Raw genomic sequence first — 26,666 nt, forward strand, 5'->3', positions numbered from 1 at the left:
AAATTAAGTAATGCAAGATTCATTTTATAGAAGTTAATCATAACAAATAGATAAAATGTTGATGTGTCTAAGTATATCCTCCTATTCACAACTAATTCAACATAATTCATAAAACTGAAAGAATTTTCCCATAGGCTATTCTTCATGGAATCAGTTTTCTAAGTCAATGTAATTATTCTTTTCATAGAAAAATTTACTTCAGTTAAACATTTTTAACACATAGCCTTGCTTAATTTGATTATTGTCATATTCTTTGAGTAGCTCCTTATGTTGCATAATATACTGAAACTGCAAAATTTTACAGTAAGTATCTGAAATTTAAATTCAAGTAAAATAGTTTAGAGAGTTAAAAATTCAGAGTATTGTTTCAATAATACAAAATTTGTTTTTATTTCTATCAACTAGCTATCAGAAATAAATAGTAACATGATGCAAAATGAGTAGGTCTTAAAATACAGAGAATAACTCTTGAAGGTAATTGTACATTCAGATGTATATAATGAAAAATAGACCAAGTCAAAAGTGTTTTACCTGATTCCGGGTCCACTGAGAAATATGGTTGTCCTTGCAATATACTATAGACCACTTTGGCACTATTTCCATAGTTGGCATCATCTGCATCTGTTGCAGTCACTTGTATGACAGATGTACCTATAAAAAGCCCCCAAACATAAACATGTCAATACTTCTAATTTTGAAAAACACACTTGTGTACTTGTACTTGTGATAAATCATTACACAGTACTATTTTTTTAATGAAAATAGTAAAGTTCACTAAAAATTACATACTGATATGTATTTAATTTTATAAAATTTATTTATTTTTGGTTAGTTAGAAATCCTTATCCTTTGAAAACTAGGGATGATTTAAAAGAAATAGTTTTAGGAGATAAACAAAATGTAATATATGAATGGATATGTATATTAACTCGACCTCCATAAAGATTTAAGATTTAAAATCTTAACTGAAGCCTACCATGTATTCTCTTGGGCAAAATGAGTTTGCAAAACTTCCAGTACATTATACTCAACTTTTCAAGTTTGATTATTGCACTTGGATATTAATGTTCTCGAGGACTGAGTGAATTCCTCATTGGTTCTATCATCTCACCTAATACCCCATGTATATTATTTACTCATAAACTTGTCTAAGTGAATTACAGCGAAAAACTCTCTCAATTTTCCAGTTCATATACTTATGTAAATTACATTAAATAAATATGTTGTCCATGAAGATGTAGATTTCATTTAATAGATATGGTGTTCATTAAGATTAATACTAATGCTCATTTCCCATCAATGTATCTCAACAGTACCTCATTAATTCAGCAACAGTCTTTTTTATGCTTTCTTAAAATTAATTCACACACAAAGAGAACTTGAGCTTACTCACTAAAAACCACTCTTTCCTCATCTGTGATGGAATTGATATATCCTGTAACAGGAAACACCACATACTCACTAGGTCTGTGTCAATGATCTGATTCATTATTGATAAGTTTTCCTACAACACCCAAATATATAAACTGATTTTTCTCCTCAATAATGTTTGGAAGTGAAATTAAGTTGTTTTCTGATTTATATTTAAATTTTTGTTAAATCTTATGTGAGTACAAGTGAGTTAAAATACGAATTGTTCTCACATTGGACATCATTGAAATATGAATTACTAAGCTTTGCCTAAACTTTGAAAGTTTAACTAGTTACTTCATCAAGTTTTGGACATTTCTTATGTTACTGGTCCCATGTTTTAAAAAATAAACATTTGAAGATTTCACTATGGGTATAGGTAGAAAACAATTGTCTTTACATTTTCACATTTTTTTATATGATATTTTCATGTTGAAAATGTTTTGATTGTTCTATATTATGGGTATGTGATCTTTAAACTTATGAAAAAATGTGTGGCCTTTAAAGAATACAAATCACTCCTGTGATGTAGCTGAAAACTTAAAACACCCATATAATACTCACATTCCATCTTTCAGAATTGTGGTAATACTTGAGTATGTTTTTAAAACAGGTAAACACTGATTATATATATCTAATGTTTTATTTATACCAGCAAAGTAAGAAAAAGAAAAACACTGATTGTTTTGGAGTATAAGGAATGAATAGATTTTTTTCCAAAAAAATGTAATGATGCATTAACAGTGAACAGTATTTAGTAATAAAATTAAGCAGTGAATAGTTAAACTAATTTTGCATTTGTTTATCAACAGCAGTTGAAGGTAAATACACTTTGACTATTATATTGCTGACATTTTCAAAAATGGATTTTTTGACTTTTTCTTTATTCAAAATGAATTTTTTTACATTAAAAATACAAAATAGGGGCTGGGAGATAGCTCAGTCAGTAGAGTGCTTGCCGTGCAAGCACAAGGCCCTGGGTTCGATCCCCAGCACCCAAAAAAAAAAAAATATATATATATATATATTGGGCAAAATATAGTGAAGCCTAGATGACAAATATATATTACATTTCTCATGTCAAAAGATTGAGCATGGTTTTGGTGTTGCTAGTTTTGGAAAACTCAAAAGAATTTTGCATATATTATCTTTCTTTAAACAAAATATGTTATGGAATCAACAAAGTTTTTTATAATCCGTAACAAATCTTCCATTTAATATAAAGCTAAAAATGTTTAGGAAAATTCAAGACACAAAAGCTCAAAATCATGAAAAAATATTAAAAGTTAATCAAATAATAACTTGCTATGTTAAGTATTCGGTAAAACAAAATATTTGGCAATGAAAGTAATATTCATATGCATTACATTTAAGGCTGTAGTGTAAAGGTAAAAATGTTTAGATCCCACAATGTAACCAAATAATACCAAGTGATCAATTTTATGCTTATAAATTAAATTAAGGGAAGTTAAACATTCAGGTTATCTCACTTTATAAAATGCATTCTATATATAAAAGAAAAGAGAAACTTCTGTGTCTCCATGCCTTATACACATTTATATTTGGGGATATAAAGTTTTGAAGATGTATAAAATTTCAAAATAAAATTGGGCTAGTTCACTCAATAGAACATGAGACCCTTAACTTTTCAAATGTAAATGAACCAGAGCATAGATCTCATATCTAAATGTCTACCAATGTATTATGTATGTAATGTATGTACCTATCTATGTATCTACATATTAATCAAAGCATAGATATAGATAAACTAAAATTCAGTAAAAGCTTGTGTACAAGCTTATTTAGCTATTATCAAATTTACTAGTTTAAAATAATTTTCGCTTGATAAACACACACAGTATTGGGAAAAAGATATACTGATATACTGCTTTTAGTCACCTTTAATAAACAGGGTAATATTGAAAAATATACATTATGACCTATTAAAAACATTCAAAGTTAAATCAAACAATAACTTGTTAATTTAAGTATTTGATAAAGCAAAACATTTTTGTTTTGAAATTATTTTTCTCTATATAATGTACTTATGTAATGCATATTATATATCTTTTTATATACATGTATGTATATATGTGTGTATACATTCATAAATGTGCATTGCACACACACACACACACACACACACACTCACCCACACTTTTTCTTTATACATGGGAGCTGTTAACAAATTGTTAAAATCGACTAAAGGGAAGAGGAAAAGAATTGCTCTACGAACTGAAGGAAACAAAGGATAATAAGAAAGGTAGCATGGTCTTTATCCTATTCGGTTTCCCAAGGCTTTCCTACTGAGTCCTGAATAAAACATTGAATTTATTTTAACTTGGCACTGTGATACCATAAGGTGATGAAAATTAGAGAAAACAAAGATGGAAGTAGTTCTTCAGTCTTTCATGATCATCTTATAGCCTTGGCCAAGTTAACTGTCTGCCTGTGTCTTCAGCTATGACAATCATTAAGTTGAGTAGCAGTGGGAGAACCCCTTGCATAAGGGTTTATGCTGTCAGGACACCAGCAGAAGTAGGTTTGATATTTCTAGGCAGTGTGGTGGAACCTTTTTAAAACAACTCATGAATTAGATGCATAAGCATTAAAACTATCTTCTGTTCAATATAAGTTTCTTTTTATGAGAAACATGAACTCTGGATTTCTGGGTTCATGTCTAGTTCTATGCAACCTTTTGTCCCTACAACCTATCAGTGTATTTTACATGAAGTTAATAATGAGAACTAGTGTGCATAGAATGCTTAATGTAAGCTAGGCAAGACTCTCAGTATTTGATTTGTATTATTTCTTTATCTTCATGGTACTTGTGAGTTATATAGGCCTTGGGGCACATAAAAGTTGATCTTGATTATATACCCAGTAATATCAAGACTAGAGTTAGACCTATGTAGACTGAGTAAGACAGTTATTCTAAATATTTTTAAAAATGTCCTGTGTAGTGTATGGATATAATTGGGTACACTACTGAATCCAGAGCAGGTAAACCTCAAAGTAAAGACCATATTAAGACCTGAAGGAGTTGTTGATTATGTTTTTTGTATGAACAACTACAGAGGAGTTTCTGGTTGGAAAATTATCCAGGATTGGAAGGAGGACCGACAAAATATTTTAGAGTGAAGTTAGGAATATATCCAGGCTTTGAGAAAATATGCACCCCAAATTACCAAATTTATGCAAGAGCAACTTGCTTAAACATGAATGCATGCAAAAGAGGAAGTTCAAAGAATATCTTCAATCAATAGTATCGTGACCACAATAAATGGAAAATGGAAAATGTAGGGAACTTCCACTAACATTTTAATAGAAGTACATCCCATTTTTTAAATTGCATATATTTATGTATCATCAAGATTAAATGTTTTAATCAGAGGATGACAATATATTTCAGGTTTTCTGAGTTCATTAAAATCATTCAACTTTAAGCAAAAAAGGGGGCATGATAACCACAGAAATAAAATGGAATATGATGTGTGGTTTTGAAAGAAAGAGGTAAAGGGAAAATTCATGGACAATTATTGGCATGGAAAAGAGGAAGGGACAAATATTTTCAGAGCAAAAGTGAGTGGAAAGAAGATGCAGACTGAAGGAAATCATTAGAGAATGAGAAGTTTCATTTCATTCTATTAAACTTCATTTCCTCCTCAGGTACTTACAGTTTTTCAACACACTGATTGAATGACAATCACTCATATAATGAAAATAAAATTGGAAGTAAGTTATTGTGCATTATTTTATTTAGATATGTTTTATCATGTAACTATATGTATGCTTAAACTGTTAATATATGGATGATACATAGTCTGAGAAGTTCCTAGATATCGCCACTTAGTTTTCCTTTGTAAAATAATTTATTTGTACACATAGTAGCAGAGAATATATCCATTTGCAATAATTTTAATGATTTCAACTTTTAAAACGTTTGAGAGTTGCAACAAAAAGATACAATTTCAGGTCATAAAATACATTTAATTTTACTTGGACGTGTGTGTGTGTGTGTGTGTGTGTGTGTGTGTGTGTGTGTATTTGTGTGTGTGTATAACTGTACCTAAAATTATATTGAAAAACGAAGTGCTTTCTCCCCTTGTACTCTCATTTAGATTTAATTCGAGAGGAACATTTGATTTAATACAGATTATATGAAAAAATGTTATTTGAGGGGATTTATTCAGGTTCTAATGAAGTAGAAGATTTTCAAATTACATTTTGGACAACAAGCATAACTAAGCATGGAAGGAAATAGGTATTGAGATTGTCCAGCTATTTCTGTATCTATTAACCCAATTTTTTTTTTTCTTTTTAAATCTACGCTACTAATAAGTTGACTCTGTGTACTTTGGGCAGAACAGCTTAATTCTTTTGGACTCATGTACATATTTATTAAAAGAAGTATGTAAACCAAAATTATAGTGCCTTTGGCATATCCATATTTTATAAGATGTGCATTTATAGTTAAAAAATAGAAACACAAAACCTGTTGATGGACCATAGGAAGCAATACATTCACAAATATCAGTATTAGTAATAAAGAGTAATAATTTTCCCCTGCAAATAGGATCAGGATTTATCTTTATAATCATTTTTTAAACTACATACTTAAATCTTTATTTATTAGCTTCAACCAGAGTCATACAACTGCCTGCTGTGTTCTTTCTTCAATGTTGTGGGAATCCTATCATGCAGTGCAATTGGCAATCGTCCAAATTCACATTTTTTAGGCCTGATGAGAAGCTACACTTGTCACAACTCAACCTTAGTGAATGAAATACAGAAAGTGTTTTTGAGCAAGACAATCTACAAGCCTCCATTCATGCATAAACTTGTTTGTAAAGATTAATTGGGGTTGAGCTATAAAGGTTAAGGGAAGAGCTAATAAAGAGGCAAGCACACAGGATGGTGAAGAGCAAGAAGTGTCTCCCATGGGAAAGTCAGTTCAGTTTTATTATTTATTCCAGGGTCATATCAAATTACACTAGGTTACGTAGTGCATTAGCTTTGCGCTTGTGCAGATCATATAACTTGCTTGCCTCTCAGAGTCCACTTGTACCAAATGTTATTATAATAAGGTAATGTCTCCAGGCTTCAAGGACAGAGGAGTTGCTGAGCATTTCTAAGCCATTGAGACAGAAGGCCTATTGTCTGAGGACTTTGCTCACTCTGTACATGGACTGGCCCAAAATACCTACACCTGTATATTCTATTTTTTATTATGAAGAATTGAATCAGTGAAGGCTTTTAAAAATAATATACAAAGTGCTTAGTTCAGTCTTGATGACTTTATGTACTTATTAATATAATCTAGATTAGAATAGTAGTATGAGGAAGAACTGCGTTAGGCAGACAGATGGTGGGAATGTATAGAGTGAGAGATAATAGTTCATTAAATGTTACTAAAGAATTTAAGAGAAAATATAAGCTATTTGAATTTAAATATCAACAGTCAGTTACAAAAATATTCTGTCTTAAAATATGAAGTAATGCTTTGTAAATTTAAAATATATTCATATTTAATCAATTATGATCAAAATTTCTCATACTAAAATATTTACATCATCTTAGCTACTACTTTTGAATTCTCTATGTATGTCAAATCTTTTGGAAAAAAGAAAAGTATAAGTTCTGGTACTGTGATATGAAAAAATATCTGACAAAACATATATACAAAAAGGTTTTACAAATCTTAGAGTATTATCAAAAATCAAATCACTTGAAAATACTTCAATAGTAAATTGATGAGAAGAATATAATTTTAGATGTACTTTCACCTCAAATATAAAAAGATCATGATGTGTACCTAAATTACCCTTCTGGTGGACCATTATAAACCAATGGAGGTAACTGTATCAGGTTATAAGATACAAGAAGAACATGCAAGAAAACATATCCACTTATGTTTTATTCCAGGGCTTTATGATTTCACAGGACTCCTTTTTGAATTATTGGAGAAAATATCCAAAAAAGCAATAGGACAGCACTTTCCTCAAATAGGTGAGATTTAATTTGTCATTAGAGGAAATTACTTCTTTACAAATTCTTACTTTTTCTTGACAGATAGTACTCAAATTTAAGAAGTATTTTACATAAAATTCTCAGTAAAGTTGTGTAAAAGTTTTTTCTACCTACATAGAAGTTATTTTAGGCTGAAACATATAATAGTTATATTACCATCAAATATATGCTTAGACTGTGTTCAATTTCATATGTTGCTGGTATAAGTTTTATGATTTTTAAGAAATATTTTATTATTTAAGCATCTAGTCTTGTTAACAAATCTACACCTTTTCCATGAATAGTATTAAATGTAGTCACAGATAAAAATTTTGGATATTAATGAGTAGAATTTATAATCTTAGGCAGCTGTAAAAAGAGAAAGTTATTTTCATTTTCCTTGATAAACTTTTGTTTAGTAATGGAACATACACAAAAATAAACTAAAAAATGTAAAAATAAAAATAGCCTGGAATCTTGCCATGAAGCTACCAGGTTATTTGATATTAATTCAGTTGCTAAATCTTTCTGAATCCTGAATTACTAATTAACAGAATGGGAATTTAAAATTTTATTTCCCATGCTTCTTAAAAAAAAGTTTTTGAATAATGAAATGAGGTACTTCAGAAGAAATTCGTCAAATGCAAGCATTAGGTTTTATTATTTAAAATAATGCAAGCAAATTTGTCCAAAACTACCTGCAGTGTTATTCCTTTCATTTCACATAGAAATGTCCTCTGCTTGACTCTCATTTGAGTGAAATTGAGTAGAGCTGAGGTATCCATGACAATGCAATGAAATAATTATTCTCAATAATTTACTATGTAACTGGAGATGTTAAGGTATATACAATTGAAACTAAATAAAAAGTTTACACTAGATAGCAATTTTCAGTTACAGCTCTTTTCTTGAAAGAGGTCACATATCATATCCACATCCACATATAATTTTTCAAACAAACATGGTGATTAGTTGACATGGACTAGGAAATACCTACCCACTCCAGACATTTCAGGAACACTGGCAGTGTATAAGTCTTTTGTAAATTTTGGCTCATTGTCATTGATATCATGAATTTTAATGATAAATTCCGATTCTGGTTCCACCTGTCGACCAGTCTTTCTGTCTATAGCCTTGGCTCGAAGAATGTACAGGGATTTTTCTTCTCTGTCTAATTTCTTTGCAGCATGAATGTCTCCTGTATTTTCATCTATAACGAACAGACTGCCAGCCCCATCTCCTGTTAAAATGTATTTTAAATTTCCATCTCCTTTATCTTGGTCAGTGTGAAGCTTCAAAGAGGTAGAAAAGAAGAGTTCTGTAATCACATGCATTATTATTAAAGTAAAAATAATTTTGGCACACATTAATTAGTAAATATTACTACAAAAATGATTTTAATGCTATCTTATTTTTATTGAGGGGAAACTAAACATTTCAGGTTTTTTGTTAGATATTTTTAAACAATTGCACATCATAAGAGGCTAGATTTAAAATAAAATGAAAATAAATATATCTCTTTCAAAGTACAGTATTTCAAAGAAATTTATAAGAAGAATGTTGCTAAGATTTAAACCTCTAAAGATAAAAAACATATATTAACCCAGATATTGACTTTAAAATATCAGTTAATTTTAGTTACATTTAAAGGATGGAATTCAAAGGTATGAGAAATTTCAGAACTTGTTATAATGTTAATTTTAAAATAAATAACAATTTAAACTTATTTTATCATCCTCCAATACAACATTGTTGAAGCACAGGCTCTGTACTTAGGGAGATCTATCAGAAAACTTCAAACTCCTACTTTCTATATGACTTTGGATAGTCCTTTTCCAATCACAGTGTTCTCATTTGGGGGAAATTAATTTACAGACATTTTAAATTTCAAGTGATACAAAACATGTGACTTTTCCCTCTGTGCATATAAATCATGTCTTACAGAAATCATTAGTATTTATTCACAGATTATCTATTTTCTTTCGAAAACTACCCTTCTATAAAAATAACTTCTTAATGTAGAAAACTCACCGATGAATATGCAAAACAGTTTTATAATCAAAGAAACTGATTTGCAAAAGTTGTAAAAGTTTTGATAACCAACACTATTTCAAAACTGGAATCCTTTAAAAAATCAAATTGACAAACAATAATTGTGCATATTATAAGATTATGGGTCACATTATGATATTTTGATGTATGTTTATATTGCATAATGATTAAATCATTGTAGATTGATTAAAACAAGCTAATTAACCAATCCATCATCTCTCATGCTTACCATGTTCCTGTGTGGGCTAAAGTTATTCATAGGGAAATTGATGGAGAAAGTGTGGTATTATTCAGAGTACAACATTTCATCTAGACAGGAAGAATAATCTTTAGTGATCCATTGTATAAAATATTAAATATAATAAATAATAATGCTATGTTTATTCCAAATTTGACCACACAGTACATTTTAATAAGACTGGAGTCCTAACTATTCTCCTCCTTGATGTAGTCTTATATCATATACATCACAATTCCCATTATTCTGACCTTATATATTTCCTGTGTCCAATTTCATCTTTGGATTGTTTATCTAAATGCTGCTTTTTATGGTAGTCAAACTTAAAAATTTGTTTCATATTTTACTCCTTGTTTTTAAAACCATTAAAAAAATAATCATTGCATGTAAGCTGTCCTTTGAAATACCTTTTCCATCTGTCTCATTCTTGGGCTAACACCCTGGCTCTTCCTCCAGCATACTTTACCAGATCACTATAGAAGTCTCCTGATCATGATAGCCCTATTTTTGCTCTTATTCAAGCAATTTTATATACTAAATGTGGCAATTTTTCTAGATCACAAATAGGGACATTTTACTAGAAATTGAAAATATTCACAAAGCAAAGCTAGACCATGAACTTAAAGTCCTACACACCAGATCAGTCTTGTGCAAATTTAAGTGTTATAATGGACACATTGTTTTGCTTTTTAAAATTTTTATAACTTAAGCCTCTTCTATTGATAAAGGATAATGCCAATTTCAAAAACAGTCTTTACATTATAGTCATTATAATTTCCTGAAGTCTATGACCTCATTCACACATTCTCCAAAATGTGGCCTTTCTTCCTGGATGCTCTGCCGCTCTTCCCTTCTTTATGCATTCCATACCTACCGACTACCCCGTTTTTCATTGTTTGGTTAATTTCACTTCTCAGGACACCTTTTACAGCTGGTGTTTGCATATGGATCTTTCACCTTTTAATACCTTCCACTCTTTTCTGTTTTCCCCTAAATAAATATTTGCCATATCTCATTTTGACATTTCCATTTTAGGGCATCTTGTAAGGTAACATACTTCACTCCTCATCACGACAATCATCAAGTAAAGTGTAGTTTTGAACCTTGTTCCCAAAAGGTAAAATAAATTAGGAAAATATTGATGTCTGTTTTTAAAAACTCAATATACATTTCTTAAAGACCAAATGATTCTTCTTTTATTAAACAGCACCTTTTCAAATAAATACAAAAGGTTTGTCCATCATTGATTAATAGAAAAAATCAGATCAGAAATAAATTAACAAATTGCATCTTAGAAATCTCTAACTTCAGTAATATTTTATTGATAAAATTTTATAATTTTTATTGATAAAAATTGATAATTTTAGTGATCAAATTTTTTCAAAATATTTATAAAAGTATTTTTGTATATTTATGCCTGCATTACCTGCTTATTTTTTCTAAAAGAGAAAAAAAAATTATTTTAAGGAAGAAAATAATTAGAAAAAGAAGAAAGAGATGGATGGGTAAATAGAGAATAATATGGATATGAAAATCTCTTAATTTGTCAAAGAGTGTAGAATCAACTAAAAAATTCACTTTATTGAGTTGATTAGGCTAATTAATGTAGAATATAATCATCTGGAGTTATTAAAATCATGGTCTACATAAATGTATGTAAATCATTTATTAAGCTATATAATTTTAAGCAGGATATTAATGTTAGAATGCAATTTAGGGATTATCTTTTATGCTTTTATGTGACTATTTTTCATAAAAATACTCGACCAACTACATACATTAACAATATTTATTAAAATTTTAATTTGCCTTTTATTTTTAATATATGTATTTTAAGTATTTTAGAAATAAATTTGTATTGATTTCTTAAAACAGGAAAAGGTGAGAGAAACCACATATGAAATGAATTGTAAAGTACCTCTTCACAGTTTCATTGTATTGTTCTTTGTCTCACAATTACTATATCCACAGAAATATAAACATAGGAGATTTACGAATTATCTCTATTCTCTGGTATATTTTGAGAATGAATGCATGGAAATCTCACTGTGACACTGAAATTTACTGAAAAATCATGGAATACTAAGTACTATATGGCAAAAAACATAAATTTGTCAAGGACACCTATTTAATTCTTACATTATGGAAATTATTGATAAGCATCTTAGACACAGATGAAAAAAGTCTAAACTGTCATAATTATTTCTATAGAAATTTTGAATACATAAAAGCAATAATAATTTTGCTTTTTCTCTATCTTTTCCTGTTATTTCCCAGAGTGTTTAACATAATGGTATTATTGTGATGAAGTATTTTCTTGCCTTTTTATGATTTAAGTAATATTCAACACTTTGTTGTACTCATCTCTGTATAACTGAATTTGTAGTACTCATTCAAAATTAGATATGATTCTACATTCTGCTTAGATTAATGTTCAAATACCCATGGAAACACTTCATGTTCAAACATTTTGTCCTCACTCAAAATATTTAAGGTTCTGGAAAATATTTAACCAAACCTGGTAGTTATCATAATAGTTCCTCTTCTATTTGAAAGGTTTTATAATCAATTTTACAGTGTCAAGGAAAATTGAGCATTACTGTATTCTGAGTACTGAAGATGTTGATTAAAACAAACTAAAATATTCATGAAATTGTAGGATATTATAAAGAAGTATATTGTCTGAATGTAATTTCATTTTTAAATAAAAGATTGCAACAAAGTGGTAATATTTTATTCATTTAACTATTGACATCACAATAATTTGATTTTTTCTATACCCACTAGCTCTGATTTTGTCCAAAATGTTATATATGTTTTTATCTGTTTATTAAAATGCAATTTTTATGTAATATCATACATACATATATAAAAGGTCATTTTAGCCATTATTTTTAGTATATTTTAAAAACCTATTTTTAACTGATATATAAAAATCATACATATAAATGGGGTACTACATAATCACTAATGCATATATACATTGTGTATGCTTAAATCAGTTTAAATATACTTATCACCTCAATCATTTATTATTTCTTTATGTTGAATACTTTCAAAATTCCTTTATATACCTTTTTGTTGTTTTTTATAATCACCCCACTGAGCAATAGCATATCAGAACTTCTTCTCCCTACCTAACTGTAACTTAGTACCCATTGATTAACCTTTCTTCATCCCTCCCCACACATCTACTCTAAAAGAGTATCAAAATTTCATTATTTTCTTCAGATCTCAGTTAATGATATAATTCTCTCTTTCAAGAAATAACTCATTTTGAAATTCTAAAATTGAAAATAAATCTATACATAGACAACATAAGGAATCCTAGAAAAATATTTTGAATTGCTTTTATTTTTCAACACTATAATTTTAGTTTGACCTTGTTATCAGATTTTGTTTGTAAAAACTTGAAAATTTAAACATGTATATATAGAATAAGCTAAAAATGTATAATACATCTTAAGGAATAAATCTTGGGTTCAGCCAACCAAGAAAAGAACCATGATTCACTCAGGTGTTTTCCATGTGAAGATAATATACCGAAAACTAGTGAAAAAAGTTCAGTTATGACCATATGACCAGTTGCAGAAACAAGAACGTATATTTTGTGACTCTTTTCTCCTTATTTTGTTGAATGCATGTATGTGTATACATATTTCAAATAATTTTGTTTTATTCACTCCATTATAATGTAACATTAAATAAAGTGACTTTAAATCTTACTATTTAATTATACTAATTAATGTATCATGGCATTTAAGATATAGTATATCCAGGATAAAATAAACAGAACTTGAGGATATAACCTCCTCCTCTGGGGAAGGAGTCAATGTTTTGTTGTAGGCAGTATTGCTCTGTCTTTTTAGGGATAATGACCTTGTTTCTGTTTTATTGGGAGACTATGTATGGTATAACAAGATAGCTATGGATGTCCACTTGATGAGTTTTGGAATTTTGATAATTTTATATGTCAACTTGACTGTGCTTATTCCAGATATTTGGTTATATATTATTTTGAATGTGTGACTGAGAGTGCTTTGGGATGAGATTAATTTTTAAATTGGTAGACTCAGCAAGGTGCTTTGCTCACCACCACCACCTAGGGGTGGTGTTCCTTCAATGCCTGGAAGACTTGGCACTAAAAAAATGTTGAGAAAGGAAGAATTTACTCTATCTAACTCTGAGTTGAAAGACCAGTCTTGTCCATCCTTTGGACTCATATCCAGTCTGTAACTTATTCCATTCATTGCATTCTTTTAGACTCAGTTGAAATGATATCATCTACTCTCAGTCTACAAAATAATGTGAGTTAATTCCTTACAATATATTTACATTTATTTTCTGTTTCTCTGAAAAACTCATATAACTCTAAGTTCAATTTTTTCCAAAATAAACTGGGAAAGCAAAGAAAATTCATCCATAATAAATCATCTTCAAAATCAGGAGTGAGGATTTTTTTGGTTATTTCCTTGTTTAACCTTTTAAAAAAACTAACTTTGGACATAATTTATATTCAATAAAAACGTACATTTAATAAATACAAATATGATAATTTTGACACATACATCTGTCATGAATGTTTCTTAAGATGATTATGGCAATAACATTATGATCCTTTTACATTTGTTTAAAATGCTTTAAGTGCAAAATATAATAAACTGACTATATTTAAAATCAAGAGTTCTTGTATGTCCTTAAAGATACCCCAGATTTTTTATCTTCTTATTTAGTTTTTAATGATAAAAGGCATAGTATGCTGACAATAGCTAAAATAACTGGTACAATACAGTATTTCTGAAGATTGCATGTCCAAATACATTTCCAAAACATTTTCAAAAATGAGTTGTTGCCTTTCAGTATTGGAATTACATTTTTCTCATTTATTTCAGATAAGTCAATTTATATCTATAAATCAACTCATATTAGATATTGCTTCATGACTAATATATTAGAAATGCAAACTCAATATAATGTTATTACTATGTGATATATGTACACCATAAAGATTTCCTACTTGTGGATACACATCTGTAATCCCAGCAAAGTGGGAGACTGAAGCAGGAGGATTTCAAGTTTGAGGCCAGCCTCAGACCCTATCTCAAAACTAAAACTGGAAGAAAAAAAAGCGGGGAGGGGCAAGGAATGTAGCGTAGTGGTACAGCACCCGTGGGTTGAATCCCTAGTACTGCTGGGGGAGGGATTCCTGCTCGCTTTAAAATACAATTGACTGGACTTGATTTCTCTGGATTAGCAACTATAAACCTGGTTAGTATGTATGAATTCACTCTTTCTTGGAATCAGACAGTACAAGGAAGCAGCACAAGGTACATATTCACTCTCATTCTTTGGGAAGAATTTTATGTCACAAAAGTGTCACATAAGCAGAGACTGGTAATCCTGGCAGACATAGAAAACTGAAGCTAAAATTTAGGGATGTTATTGTGGCATCGATTTCCTAGACCATATAAAAAGATAAAAAAGTCACAGATTAGAGACCAACCAAGATCTATTTGTAAGAGTTCTACTAAAATTTATGCTGGAATAATAAAATCTGTAATAATAAAATTGCCTGAAAAGGGTTCTCTGACCTACAATGCTTCTGGACATCTGAAATTTTAACTGAGCATTTCTACTCTGTTAAACATGGAAAGAAGCAGAAATTTTGTTTGTCCCAACCAGAATGGTTCTGTCATAACTGAACATCATAGTCATTTAGTTAAGACTTGAGAAAAGTCATGACTTTTGGGTAAGAACTGCACTATTTGAGTAAAGAGTACAGTCAAAAAATAAAAAGTAAAAATAAAATGACATATCTAAAAACAGCATAAAATTAAGACTTGACAGTGCATTGTATTACTTTACAATGTCCAGAATGTAATATATGGTAATAAAATAGCTATACCAAATACAAAAATGTTATATGAAATGTGTGTATGTGTGTGTTAATAAAAGTAGAAACAAAGATAACATAGATATAGAAATTAAGATAAATGTAATAGGAGAACCAAATAAAATGCATGAACATGAATGGTATACTATTCAGCCATAAAAAATGACTTCATGCATTTTCTGGTAAATGGGTGGATCTGGATACTTTCATGCTAAACCAAATAAGCTAATCCCCCAAAAATCCAAAGGTCAAATATTTTATGTGATATGTGGATGTTAACACACAACATGTGGTTGGGGGAAAGAGCAGAAATTCAGTGGATTTGACAAAGGAAAATGAAGGGACGGAAGTGGTAATAGGAATAGAAAGATAGTGGAATGAATGTGACTGAACTTTCCTGTATATGAATACATCACAAATCTCACATCACGAACAAATACAAGTCTGGCATCCTAATTAGAATAAGATATCAAATGTCAAAATGTACTCTACAGTCATATATAACTAAAAAGAACAAATACAATTTTTAAAATGGGGAGAACTAATATGGCCCTGAAGAATTCATTAAAGTGTTAATAGTGACCATTTTCCAAGGTGTGAATCCATTCAGCCAAGTTTAGTAAATTTCAACCAATATAAATGATAAGAAAATACAATCATAAGCATGTCATAGTCAGATTGATAAAAACAAATAATATACACCTTTAAAATATCAAAATTAATATGATGCTATGACATTAAAATGATAAAACTTTGCAACAGTATAATTTTCCTTCCATTCATGTAATTGGTTATTTTTTGTGATATAATTTACTTATGCTGTATTGTACAAACCTCTTAATTATATCGATATATGGCACTTAAAGAGTCTGTTGTCTTTAAGGACCTTTTAAAATAGTCCCATGTTTGCCAACTCTTTGGCACTTCCTGGTGCTGCTCATTCTTTCCTGTATGTCAAGGATTCAATCTAGGTGCTTTTCCATTTTACCTAAAGACAATTAGAGTACTTGAAGTGAAAGTCCTCTGATGGTAAGTTATTTCCACTTTTTTTACTCTCAGAATGTCATTGTATATTTGTCCAAATCCATAGAAGAATATACAATACCAAGAGAAAAACTTAGTGTTGACTCTGTAGTTGGGGTGAAATGACATGTCATCGCAGACAAGGGTATGATGTATAAAGCATTGTTTAGGAAATCTTCCACTCAATTTTGCTGGGGGCCGGAAAAGGAGAAGTACTGGGGACTGAATGTGAACAAATTATTTCCCATGATTTATAATTATGTCACAATAAATCCTGTTGTTGTGTATAACTACAAAGAACTAATGAAAATACAGCACAAAATAAATTTTTAAAAAACGTATAATAGAATTGCAAAAAAATCAATATTTATTCATAATTAAAGCAACTAATTGTAATAAATGCACCATTAACAGATTTGTTCACATGTAATAACATTTTGTTTTATACATTTGATTTATAGAGAATTTTTTAAACAGTAGGTTAGTTCTAATGCACCCCACAACTAATTTCTTCTTTATTAACATCTTACATTAGTATGGTATGCTTTGTATAATTAATGAGTCAATATAGACCTGTTATTGTTAACCAAAATCTATATTATATTCAGACTCCCTTAGTTTCTTCCTAATGTCTTTTAAATGATCTTCATTCCCTTCAGTATTCTGGTCTCTTTAGGCTTCCGTGTGAAATAAAAATTTCTCAGCCTTTTTGTCTTTAATTACTTTGACAATTTCTACTATATGTCATGTATTTCATAGAGAGTTCTTCTCTCAGGGTTTATGTGTGTTTTTTCCTCATAATTAGTTTTGGATTATGTGCTACGGGAAGATACACCACAGTTGTGAATGTTCATTTCCATCCTATTCTATCAAGGGTACTATCAACATGACATATGATTATTTATATTAATCTTGATTAATCACCTAGTTCAGACTAGTTTTTAGTTCATGATTCCCATGTGAAATTGCTCTATTTACCCCCTTTTCCTTATTATCTTCCTTAGAAAAAGAAAACTCATTACATGTCGCCAAAACACGGAGTATAGAATTGTACTACACCTGTTTACACTGGTTAAGCATTAAATTTGGGGGGATTGCTTAGCATAGAAAATTTGTTTGTTCTCTCAATTTATTAATTTATTCAATCTTCCATTTATATTACTTTGTATTCATGGATTTTTATTTCATGTTTTGGGTTACAAACCCAAATTTTTTCTCTTGTAGTTTCTCCATCTTTGTCCACTGAGAGCTCTTTCAATCAGTTCTAGTTTCTCTTTGACACACCATTATCATGGTTTGTTTTTTGTGTAAGATCACCTCTGACTTTATGGCACTATGAGATGCTCCCTGATCATCTTGTGTATTTCTTCGTCCAGTTGCGCAATCAGTCATTTATTTGATAAACTCTCATTCCTGAGAAAATGGTGGTAAAATTAGATCTGGTTGCTAGGTGTGTTGTTGCTGCTTGGGGTGTCATTATCTTTATAGCTTCTCAATTGGATACACTAAGTCACATAAATACAAAAAACTGCTTGAGACTAGCTCTATCAATATTAGTTTATACATGTGTTCATAACAATATTTACCATTAGATGTTTTCACATTAGTTTCAGTAATTGATAGGACCAAAAAGACAAATAGACTCTTTGGACAATACCATTAACCTAATCAATATCAATCTCAATGTGTATAAAGCACAACAATCATATTCTCACAATGCACATTCTTTTCAAGCACACATGGGACATTCACCAGATTATACTACATACTAAATTGTTGGGATTGACAAAAATCTTACTTATGACCTGTTTATATATAATCTTTATTATGTCTACACTTCCAAACTTGATATATGGAATCAATCTACTCCCATCAAAATTCCACAAGCACACCATAACTTGCATTTAGAAAAAAAAAAAAAAAGTGCCAATGGAATATTATTGCAGAAGAAATCATAGTAATTCTGCCTAAGCAAGTTTATATCAGTGAGTAAATAAATGAAGACACTTTACCCATTACTCACATTGTAAAAATAAACATGTATCATAAATCTAAACAATGAATCTTGAACAAAAATATTTACAAATAAGGAATGTGGGGAGCCATCCTTATTTAGCAGAATCAGACTAGGTTGAGCCATGGGACAAGAGGTCTGGCTTCTAGGAACTGCCAGGAAGTATGTGGAGCTGTGTAGGAGTGGTTCCTTGTCTCCTTCTGGAATTTTCCCCCTAAGAGAATGGCTCCCCTAATTCCACCCTATCCTGTCCATCACAGAAAAAGCTCCTCCTGGTCCTTGCCTCCTTTACCTGTATATTATAAATGAAGAAGAGTTGGCGACTCCATGTTATTGTAAGAAGCCAGAGCTGGTATGGACAGACCCATCACGTCCCCTCTCATAAAATAGTATTGGCTCTTGTGTTTATTGATTAGATAAGTTTTTTGGGTAATATAAAAACTGCAAAAATCCTCCTCTGGCAGTTAACCCTTTTCTCCCCGACTTAGGATGTGGTTGAGAGAACCCCCACATTTGGCACCCAGATAATGACTGACTGAGAGGATTTTAGAAGAACGAAGAAAGGTAAGGCTGCTTGACCCCTTTCTGGTGAGAAGCAAGTGCATATAAACAAGTTTAATAGTAAGATAGGAAAGGGAGTTTAATTGTGTGATGTTAAGCCTGGGGAATTTGCTCTCTACAGGGAGAGAAATAAAAATAAATTTATTCAGCAATGTTCAATACTTAGCCAGAGTGAAAATTCAGTGGAAAGAACGCAACTCCTACAGTCCTTGAAATGTAAATGGAGACCTGGTCACTTTGAATCTGCAGACTTGACCAGGCAGATCTGCCCGCATCTCTGTGACTGTGTGAGACTGAGAAATAACTTGGCTTAGATAGGTGCAAAAGTTTAGAATCCAGGGAAGAAAAGATCCTAATCAGGAATTCAGAAAATATTTCTAACTTAGAAGGGGAAATTCCTCAGTGAATTTCTTAGTTTAAATACATGTGTTCCTGCCATAGCTTCCAGTCCTCTAGAAACAGCATGATTTCTGTTCCCTGCAGGGAAAGATGGAAGCCTACAGAACATGGCTGCTCCCTGCTCAGGCAGAACTCCTCAGGGCCAAGCTTCTTTATGAGAGAAGAGATAGCACAGGGATTGGAAGCCCAATGACAGGCTATGGGAATTTAGTTTGGACTATAATAGAAACTTGCTTTTATTTGAACTAAGATGTTGGTTTGTGTTTTTTGGAAGATTTGAGCATGAGTCTTAGAAATGCTGTTAAGAGCTTTAGTTCTAAGAGTTAGAAATGCTTGTCCTCCAGGACTTCTTTGTCTTCTGGGGAATTGTTGGTTGATTAAAAAGGAAAAGACTCAGAAACTAGCCACAAGCATGTTTCTGTGGATACAAGGACATCTGAGAGTGGGGCAAAGTTTCTATTCAGAGGACTGGAAGGCACACAGATGTAGAGGAGGATGAGTTAGCATGGGACTTCCGTAATGTACATTTGAAGGGTCCTGCCCCAATTGCCTCACTCTGCCCCTGGAGAAGTCATGACCAAGAATTCCTACCACTGTTAATACAGCAGAGAAGGAATTAACAAAATTTGGGTTATACCCTATTTTTGAGCAAAATGATTCTCAAAGTTCTGAGTGACCAAAAAGAATTCATATGTCTTTTCCTTTTACAACATTAAGGGAGTTCAAATCTGCATACTTTATGTATGGAGCGAACACACAATTTGTACTGTCTCTTACAATTCATAGGTAATGAGACTTTGCCACCTAAGGATTGGCCCTTACTAGCTAGCTCCTGCCTTTCTGAAGGTGAGTATTTAACATGGAAATCCAATGGGATAGGGTATTGTTTAGATCAGGTAGAAATTAGTAAATCAAATGGAGTTCAGATCACCTTGGATATTCTTACTGGTTCAAGACAATTTACTGATTTGGGACAACAATTGACTTATGACGTACAAATTTATACTCAATTAAGTGCATATGCACAAAGATCATGAAGAGAATTACCTTCCTAGGAAAAAACAAAAACAAAAACAAAAACCCTAGACCCCAGTCGGCAGGGACCAGAGAAAAATTTTTCAGACTTTGTAACAACTAACCTGGTCAGTGTTGCCTCAAGGATTTGGAGATAGCCCTCACCTTTTTGGACAAACCCTACCCTAGCTAAGGACTTAACAAAATTCAGAGATAAAAGATGTGTAATTGTTCTCCAATATGCAGATGACATTCCGTATGTGCTACCACACCAGAGGAATATCAAGGCATTACAGAGGCTTCCTAGGGATAACTGGATACTGCAGGCCTTGGATTCCTGGGTATAGAGAATCAGCTAAGCCTTTTTACAACCTCTTAAAAACATTCTACACCAAGGAACAACTGCCCTGATGTGAGAACCAAAACATACTAAAGGTTTTTAAGATATCAAAAAGAGGCCTTACTTCAATCCCCTGTTCTCAACTTACTTAAGAAACAAGATTTAACCTGTTTGTCACTGAGAGAAAAATAACCCTAGAAATATTCGCCCAAAACTGCTGGATAGGCAGCCTTGGACAAATCAGGTCAATAGCCAATGGCGTATCTCAGTAAGGAGCTTAGCACAGTAGCTTCTTTCTCAAAAGTAATGGAAAATAAGGTCTCATAATTTTCTTTGACATCCAAACCTGTCCTAAAAATAAGAAATGGTTATAATGCCCTCAGCATCAAGTTTTGCTGGAACCACTAATCTCTCTTTTAGTTCATTACAGGTCTCAGTGAAGAGTTATATCAACTTGTAAATGGAGAAGCCCGAAACTCACTAGGAGACCACTCAGACCTAAGGGCAGGGCAGGGGCGGGGGCGAGGGGGGGGGTAATTTTTTTTCCTAAAGTTAATAAAAGATGTTCTAATTGTGCTTTTAGCTATATTAATTTTTGCTTTTTAGGGATGATTTTAAACGTGAATAACAATCATCAGGACAAAAACAGGCAACCCAAATTATTCTGAAGTTTTTCTTTTTACATCTTAAATTCTTAGACAAATTAAATCAATGTTAAATGAAAGTTTGTTCATTGCTATGTAGCTTCACTTACAATAAATTATAAAAATTTCCTTTTTTTTGACTGATCGATAATGTGTGCACACAATGACTATATTTACATGGTTTCAAAATGTTCTTACAGTTCAATGAGCATGCTCACATTTTAAAATTAAAATAAAAATGGATCCATATAATTTTAATTCACATAAATTAATTAAATTTAATATATATTGGGTAAACATCTAAAAATAAGAAAGGCTTCTTTACATTTATTAAATCACATTTATCCATGTAAAAATTCTTCTTAATTAATTTACATTTTTCCAGGTGGTCAAATAAATAATAAAATTGCTAAATCCTATAATATTTAAGATCTATATCCCTTGTTTCTAATTTTTTTAAAACAGGGAAGAAACTATATTATTATTTATATTTGATGTCTTGACTTTTGCAAATTAAAATAAATAAATTTAATTTGAGAAAAATAAAATTAATTACTAAGCTTTTATTACAGGAGATACTTAATTGATTTACAAGGATGGGATGCTCAAAGATCATGGATTGGAACATTGTCTACTAAATATGAAAACATCGGATACTTTTAACTAAAATATATTTAAACACTAGACATATTTGTAATTTGGTTAATACAGAGAAGGTCTAAAATTCCTTTATTTTCTATGTTCTCATTGAGAACCAAGATACTAGCACTTAAACTATCAGGTGTGATATATAAATGTCTAAAAGTATTTTTCTTTTCATCTGATAAAAAAGAAAACTATAACAAGTTGAATAAATTAAAACAAAATTTGTACAAAATAATTTTCAAAAGCTTTACATGTAATTAAATTGGCTATATATAATTGGTTATATATAATTAACACAATCAGCTAAGGTTATTAAAAGTTTTTTATTCTTTAAATTCTACTAAGTTTCTATCATATAGAGTATTTACAAATATAGATAAAATCATTTCACAAACCTCTATTAATTGTCCCTTCTAACTAAAAAAATACTTAAACATTAATTTCTCATTATAATAAAATAATTTCTTATGCCTGTTGAATTTCTCTTATAATAAAAAGAAGGCTAATTTTAAACACATTATGGTTTCTACATTTTGGTTAAACAATAGTTATTTTACAATACCACCTTGCATTCCAAATTTCAAATTTCTCTTTAAAAGCCCAATTTGATTAATTTAAAACATCAGGGCTATATTGTAATTAACTATGGTAATTACTACTGACATTATGTTGATTATATTCTTGTTTTCCAGTTAAAGAAGTCTTTAAAATATTAGATTTAAAGAACATTTTATTAAGCTGATGCTCCCCAAACTAAAGCTTTTTCAATAATGGTCTCTTAAAAACTTATATAATAATAACAAATTAGTCTAAAAATTAATTATATTATTCAACATTTTAAAATTAAATAAATATAAGTTATATGCTCTTTATAATACTCTGTACAGTAAGAAGTAAACTTAACTATATTTTTAGAGGACATTCAGGAGATACTGGCTTATTTAAAGTCTAACAACATGGGATATAGAAGTATTTTGACACTTTCCCCCAAGAGGGGATGGGACTCTTGGCTGGTCTGTTTCATGTTTCAGATGAGATATTAGAATATGCTACTGAATTTATATTAATCCAAAGATTTATACATGGAAGTTTTATAAAATAATATTCAGATAAAAAGGCTAAAGAGGGTTTCAAGATTAAGGTAACTTCCCTAGATTTTGTCAAGAGACCCACTTAGGAAAAATTAAATATACATAAAAAAAATGTTTTTGAGATTCTGACCACTATTATTAACATTTACTAAATAATCTTCTAAACTGCTTTTCATACATAAGCTCAGAGACATATGTATTTTGTACATACACAACTATATTGTTCATTTTAAAGATTACAACATTGTTTTAGATTGCACACAATTAGTATTCTTTTACAACATTACTTTTTTTTTTTTTTTTTTTTTTTTTTGTGGTGCTGGGGATTGAACCCAGGGCCTTGTGCATTCAGGGCAAGCACTCTACCAACTGAGCTATATCCTCAGTCCTACAACATTACTTTTAATGCCAGCTTTTTGTCATATAGTTAATTTATCCAAAACCCTATGTTGGACATTTGGATTAGTTTTCCTATTTTAAAAAAAGGTTATTAAAGATATTTATACAACTATATTTTTATACATAAAGATTATTTTTCCATAGATCCCTTAAAATATAATTCATAGATCAATGACATAAATTCTAAGATTTTTAAAATAAATTATTAAATCACTATCCTGACAGATACTCCCAACTCTAATATGATAACTTAAGTTAATTTAGAATAATAAAACTATTACCTATAAAACGAACATGTCATAAGGCTAATTTTCAATGTCTGCACTGATTGCATTTTATAGCTTTGTAAATCAGCCCATAATTAAATACAAAATCAAATCCTATATTTGGTGGAAACTGGAACTTTGTTTAATATAATGCCTTTTTCAACTCAATATTATTGACTTTAACAATACATAACTTTTAGTAATCTTCCTGACCAAATAGAAATATTTATTGAGGCACATTGTTTTTTAACTATTTGTACAGTGCTAGGCCATTGTCTATAATTTAAGGTTAATAATGTTCCAGTTTTTAGCAATCTTTTTCTACAATTAAAAAAAATAATAAAATGAAAAGGGGGAAAGAGATCTCTATGTAAACCTTCTAATTTCAAAAAATATTGTCTAAAAATTATGATATTAGAAGTTTCACGGCTGTTGAGTGACACATGGAGTAATAAAATGCATCAGATTTTACAATAAGGAGATCTCAAATCTCCAACACAATATTTATATGCTAGCTCTATTGAGCTCTCAGGTAAGCGAAATATATGGGAAATCTGTTGGACCCATTTCCCAGAGCCATCTTTAATACATCCAACAATGTGGATTGGCTAATTAATCCCAATATTTGCTGATGGTATTCATGTGATGGGAGGTTTTATATATTTCCCATTATACCAATCCATGTGACTGGATTTGACTATACTGGCTATAATGAAAACTTATTTATATGATGGTCCCATGATAGACTCTGCCTGTCTAGAGGTAACCTTTAAGAAAAAGACAGCATAAAGAATACCTAGGCCAACCAATTATACTGGCCCATAGAATTTAGGATTGTATGTTCAACTGGTTATTGGAATGGGACTTTCTCATATAAAGCCAGTCATTTCTATGAAATATCCACCAATATCTTGCTGCCTTAATTGTTCTGCGATAGAATCTGATACTTTTCCTAAATGGATAAAATATACAAATGTCCTGCCAATACTACATACTATATCTAAAGGTGATGGATGTCTTTTGGGTTGACTTTAAAAAATTGATGAAAGATAGTTATATCAAGATAGTTTCCTCTAGAAGATTCAAAGCCAGCAAGGCCTAACATGGCAACATTGCCATTAAATATGTTTTGTTTTTAATTCTTCTTGAAAGGAATTTATAAGTAACCGTGTTTAATCTAAATCTTTAATGCAATGAAATATATAAGGAACTAGGCAAATAATTGAGTTGTTTAAAAACTATTTTCAGAATACAAAATAAGATTAGGTATACAATCATTCTGATTTTTGAAACTCCACGTAATTTGGACTATTCTCTGTTATTGGGATATTACTTTGCACTACTGGTACCATGTAATAAAGACCAAATTAGAATATAACAGATTGATATTACACTAGAAAGATGAATAATTCACATTTATATTCTAACAGTTCTCTGATGATAATTTGGTTCCTATTTATTTTAATGTATTCTTTTAGGTTTCTGTCTATTTCCACATTCATTGTATCTTGGGGCATAATTCTTTCTGCTAAGGTGCTATAACCCCTGAAAGTTAAGTATTAATAGAATGATTGAGATTAAATTAAATGCTTTAATAGCTACTATTTCAAATATCAGGGATGAGTCTTTTTCTCTCAAATTTAAATAAAGGTTTAAATGCCATAAGGATTGTAAGCATGTATGTTGTTGCAACTAAATATCATACTTCCCAATGGGACTAAGATAATTAAGAATCATGTAATGGACATTTGACAGGTAATAATAATAATAATAACCTGTATCTTATAAAATTGAATCACTATACCCAGAATAATCAAAAGATAGAATTGATCTCATGCACTCTACATTCCTGGTTGATCAGATATTTCCTAAATTGAATGGTATTGGAATGATATGTTTGCTACTAATTCTTTTTGTATCATGATAATAGGTTACCATACCATCTGAACCAAGAGCCTGGACCTTGGAGCAGCCCCCTAAACCAACAGCCAGGAACTGAAACACTCTCAGAACCAAGACCTACAGCCTCAACATAAAAGCCATTATTTGCATTTTAAAATATTAAAAGGGGAGAGATGTGGGAAATCTTCCTTATTTAGAAGAATCAGACAAGTTTGAGCCATGGGACACAGAGGCCTGGCTTCTAGGAACTACCGGGAAGCATGTGGCGTTGCATTTGAGAGGTTCCCTGTCTCCTTCTGAAATTTTCCCCCTGAAAGAATGACTTCCCTAACTCCACCCTATCCTGTCTATCACAGAAGTTCTTCCCGGTCCTTACCCCATTTACCTGTATATTATAAATAGAGGAGAGTTGGGCAACTCCATGTTGTTAAAAGAGGCCAGAGCAGGTATGGCCAGACCCATCACACCCTCTCTCATATAAAGAGTATTGGCTCTTGTGTGTTTATTGAGCTGATAAGTTTTTTGAGTAATAGATAGAAAAACTTCGAACATCCTCCTCTGGCAATTAACCCTTTTCTCCTCCACATGAGAGAGGACCCCACGAAGAAACATGATCTCAGGATATAAAGTTAGGCAAACATTTCATGTAAAATTCAGTAATCTCTAAAAATATAAACACAATATTTGCTATTTTACCAAAATAAAAATCTATTCATGAGAAAACCTGCATTTTAGTCTTATGTTATTTTATATATGCATATTTAGT

General features: G+C 30.7%; 1 protein-coding gene across 2 annotated transcripts in view; it reads right to left on the bottom strand.

Annotated features, from left to right (window-relative positions):
* The window catches only part of Cdh9 (cadherin 9), a 158,130-nt gene that overhangs the window by 24,544 nt on the left and 106,920 nt on the right, over positions 1-26,666 (bottom strand). For both annotated transcript variants that reach the window (XM_047556798.1, XM_047556799.1), the window contains exons 3-4: positions 8,417-8,711; positions 532-651 (exon numbers count right to left, since the gene is read on the bottom strand). In XM_047556798.1, the coding sequence (XP_047412754.1) occupies positions 532-651; positions 8,417-8,711 (415 nt within the window). The remainder of the gene's footprint in view (positions 1-531; positions 652-8,416; positions 8,712-26,666) is intronic.

The sequence above is a fragment of the Sciurus carolinensis genome, chromosome 6 (assembly GCF_902686445.1).
Source record: "Sciurus carolinensis chromosome 6, mSciCar1.2, whole genome shotgun sequence".
NCBI lineage: Eukaryota > Metazoa > Chordata > Mammalia > Rodentia > Sciuridae > Sciurus > Sciurus carolinensis.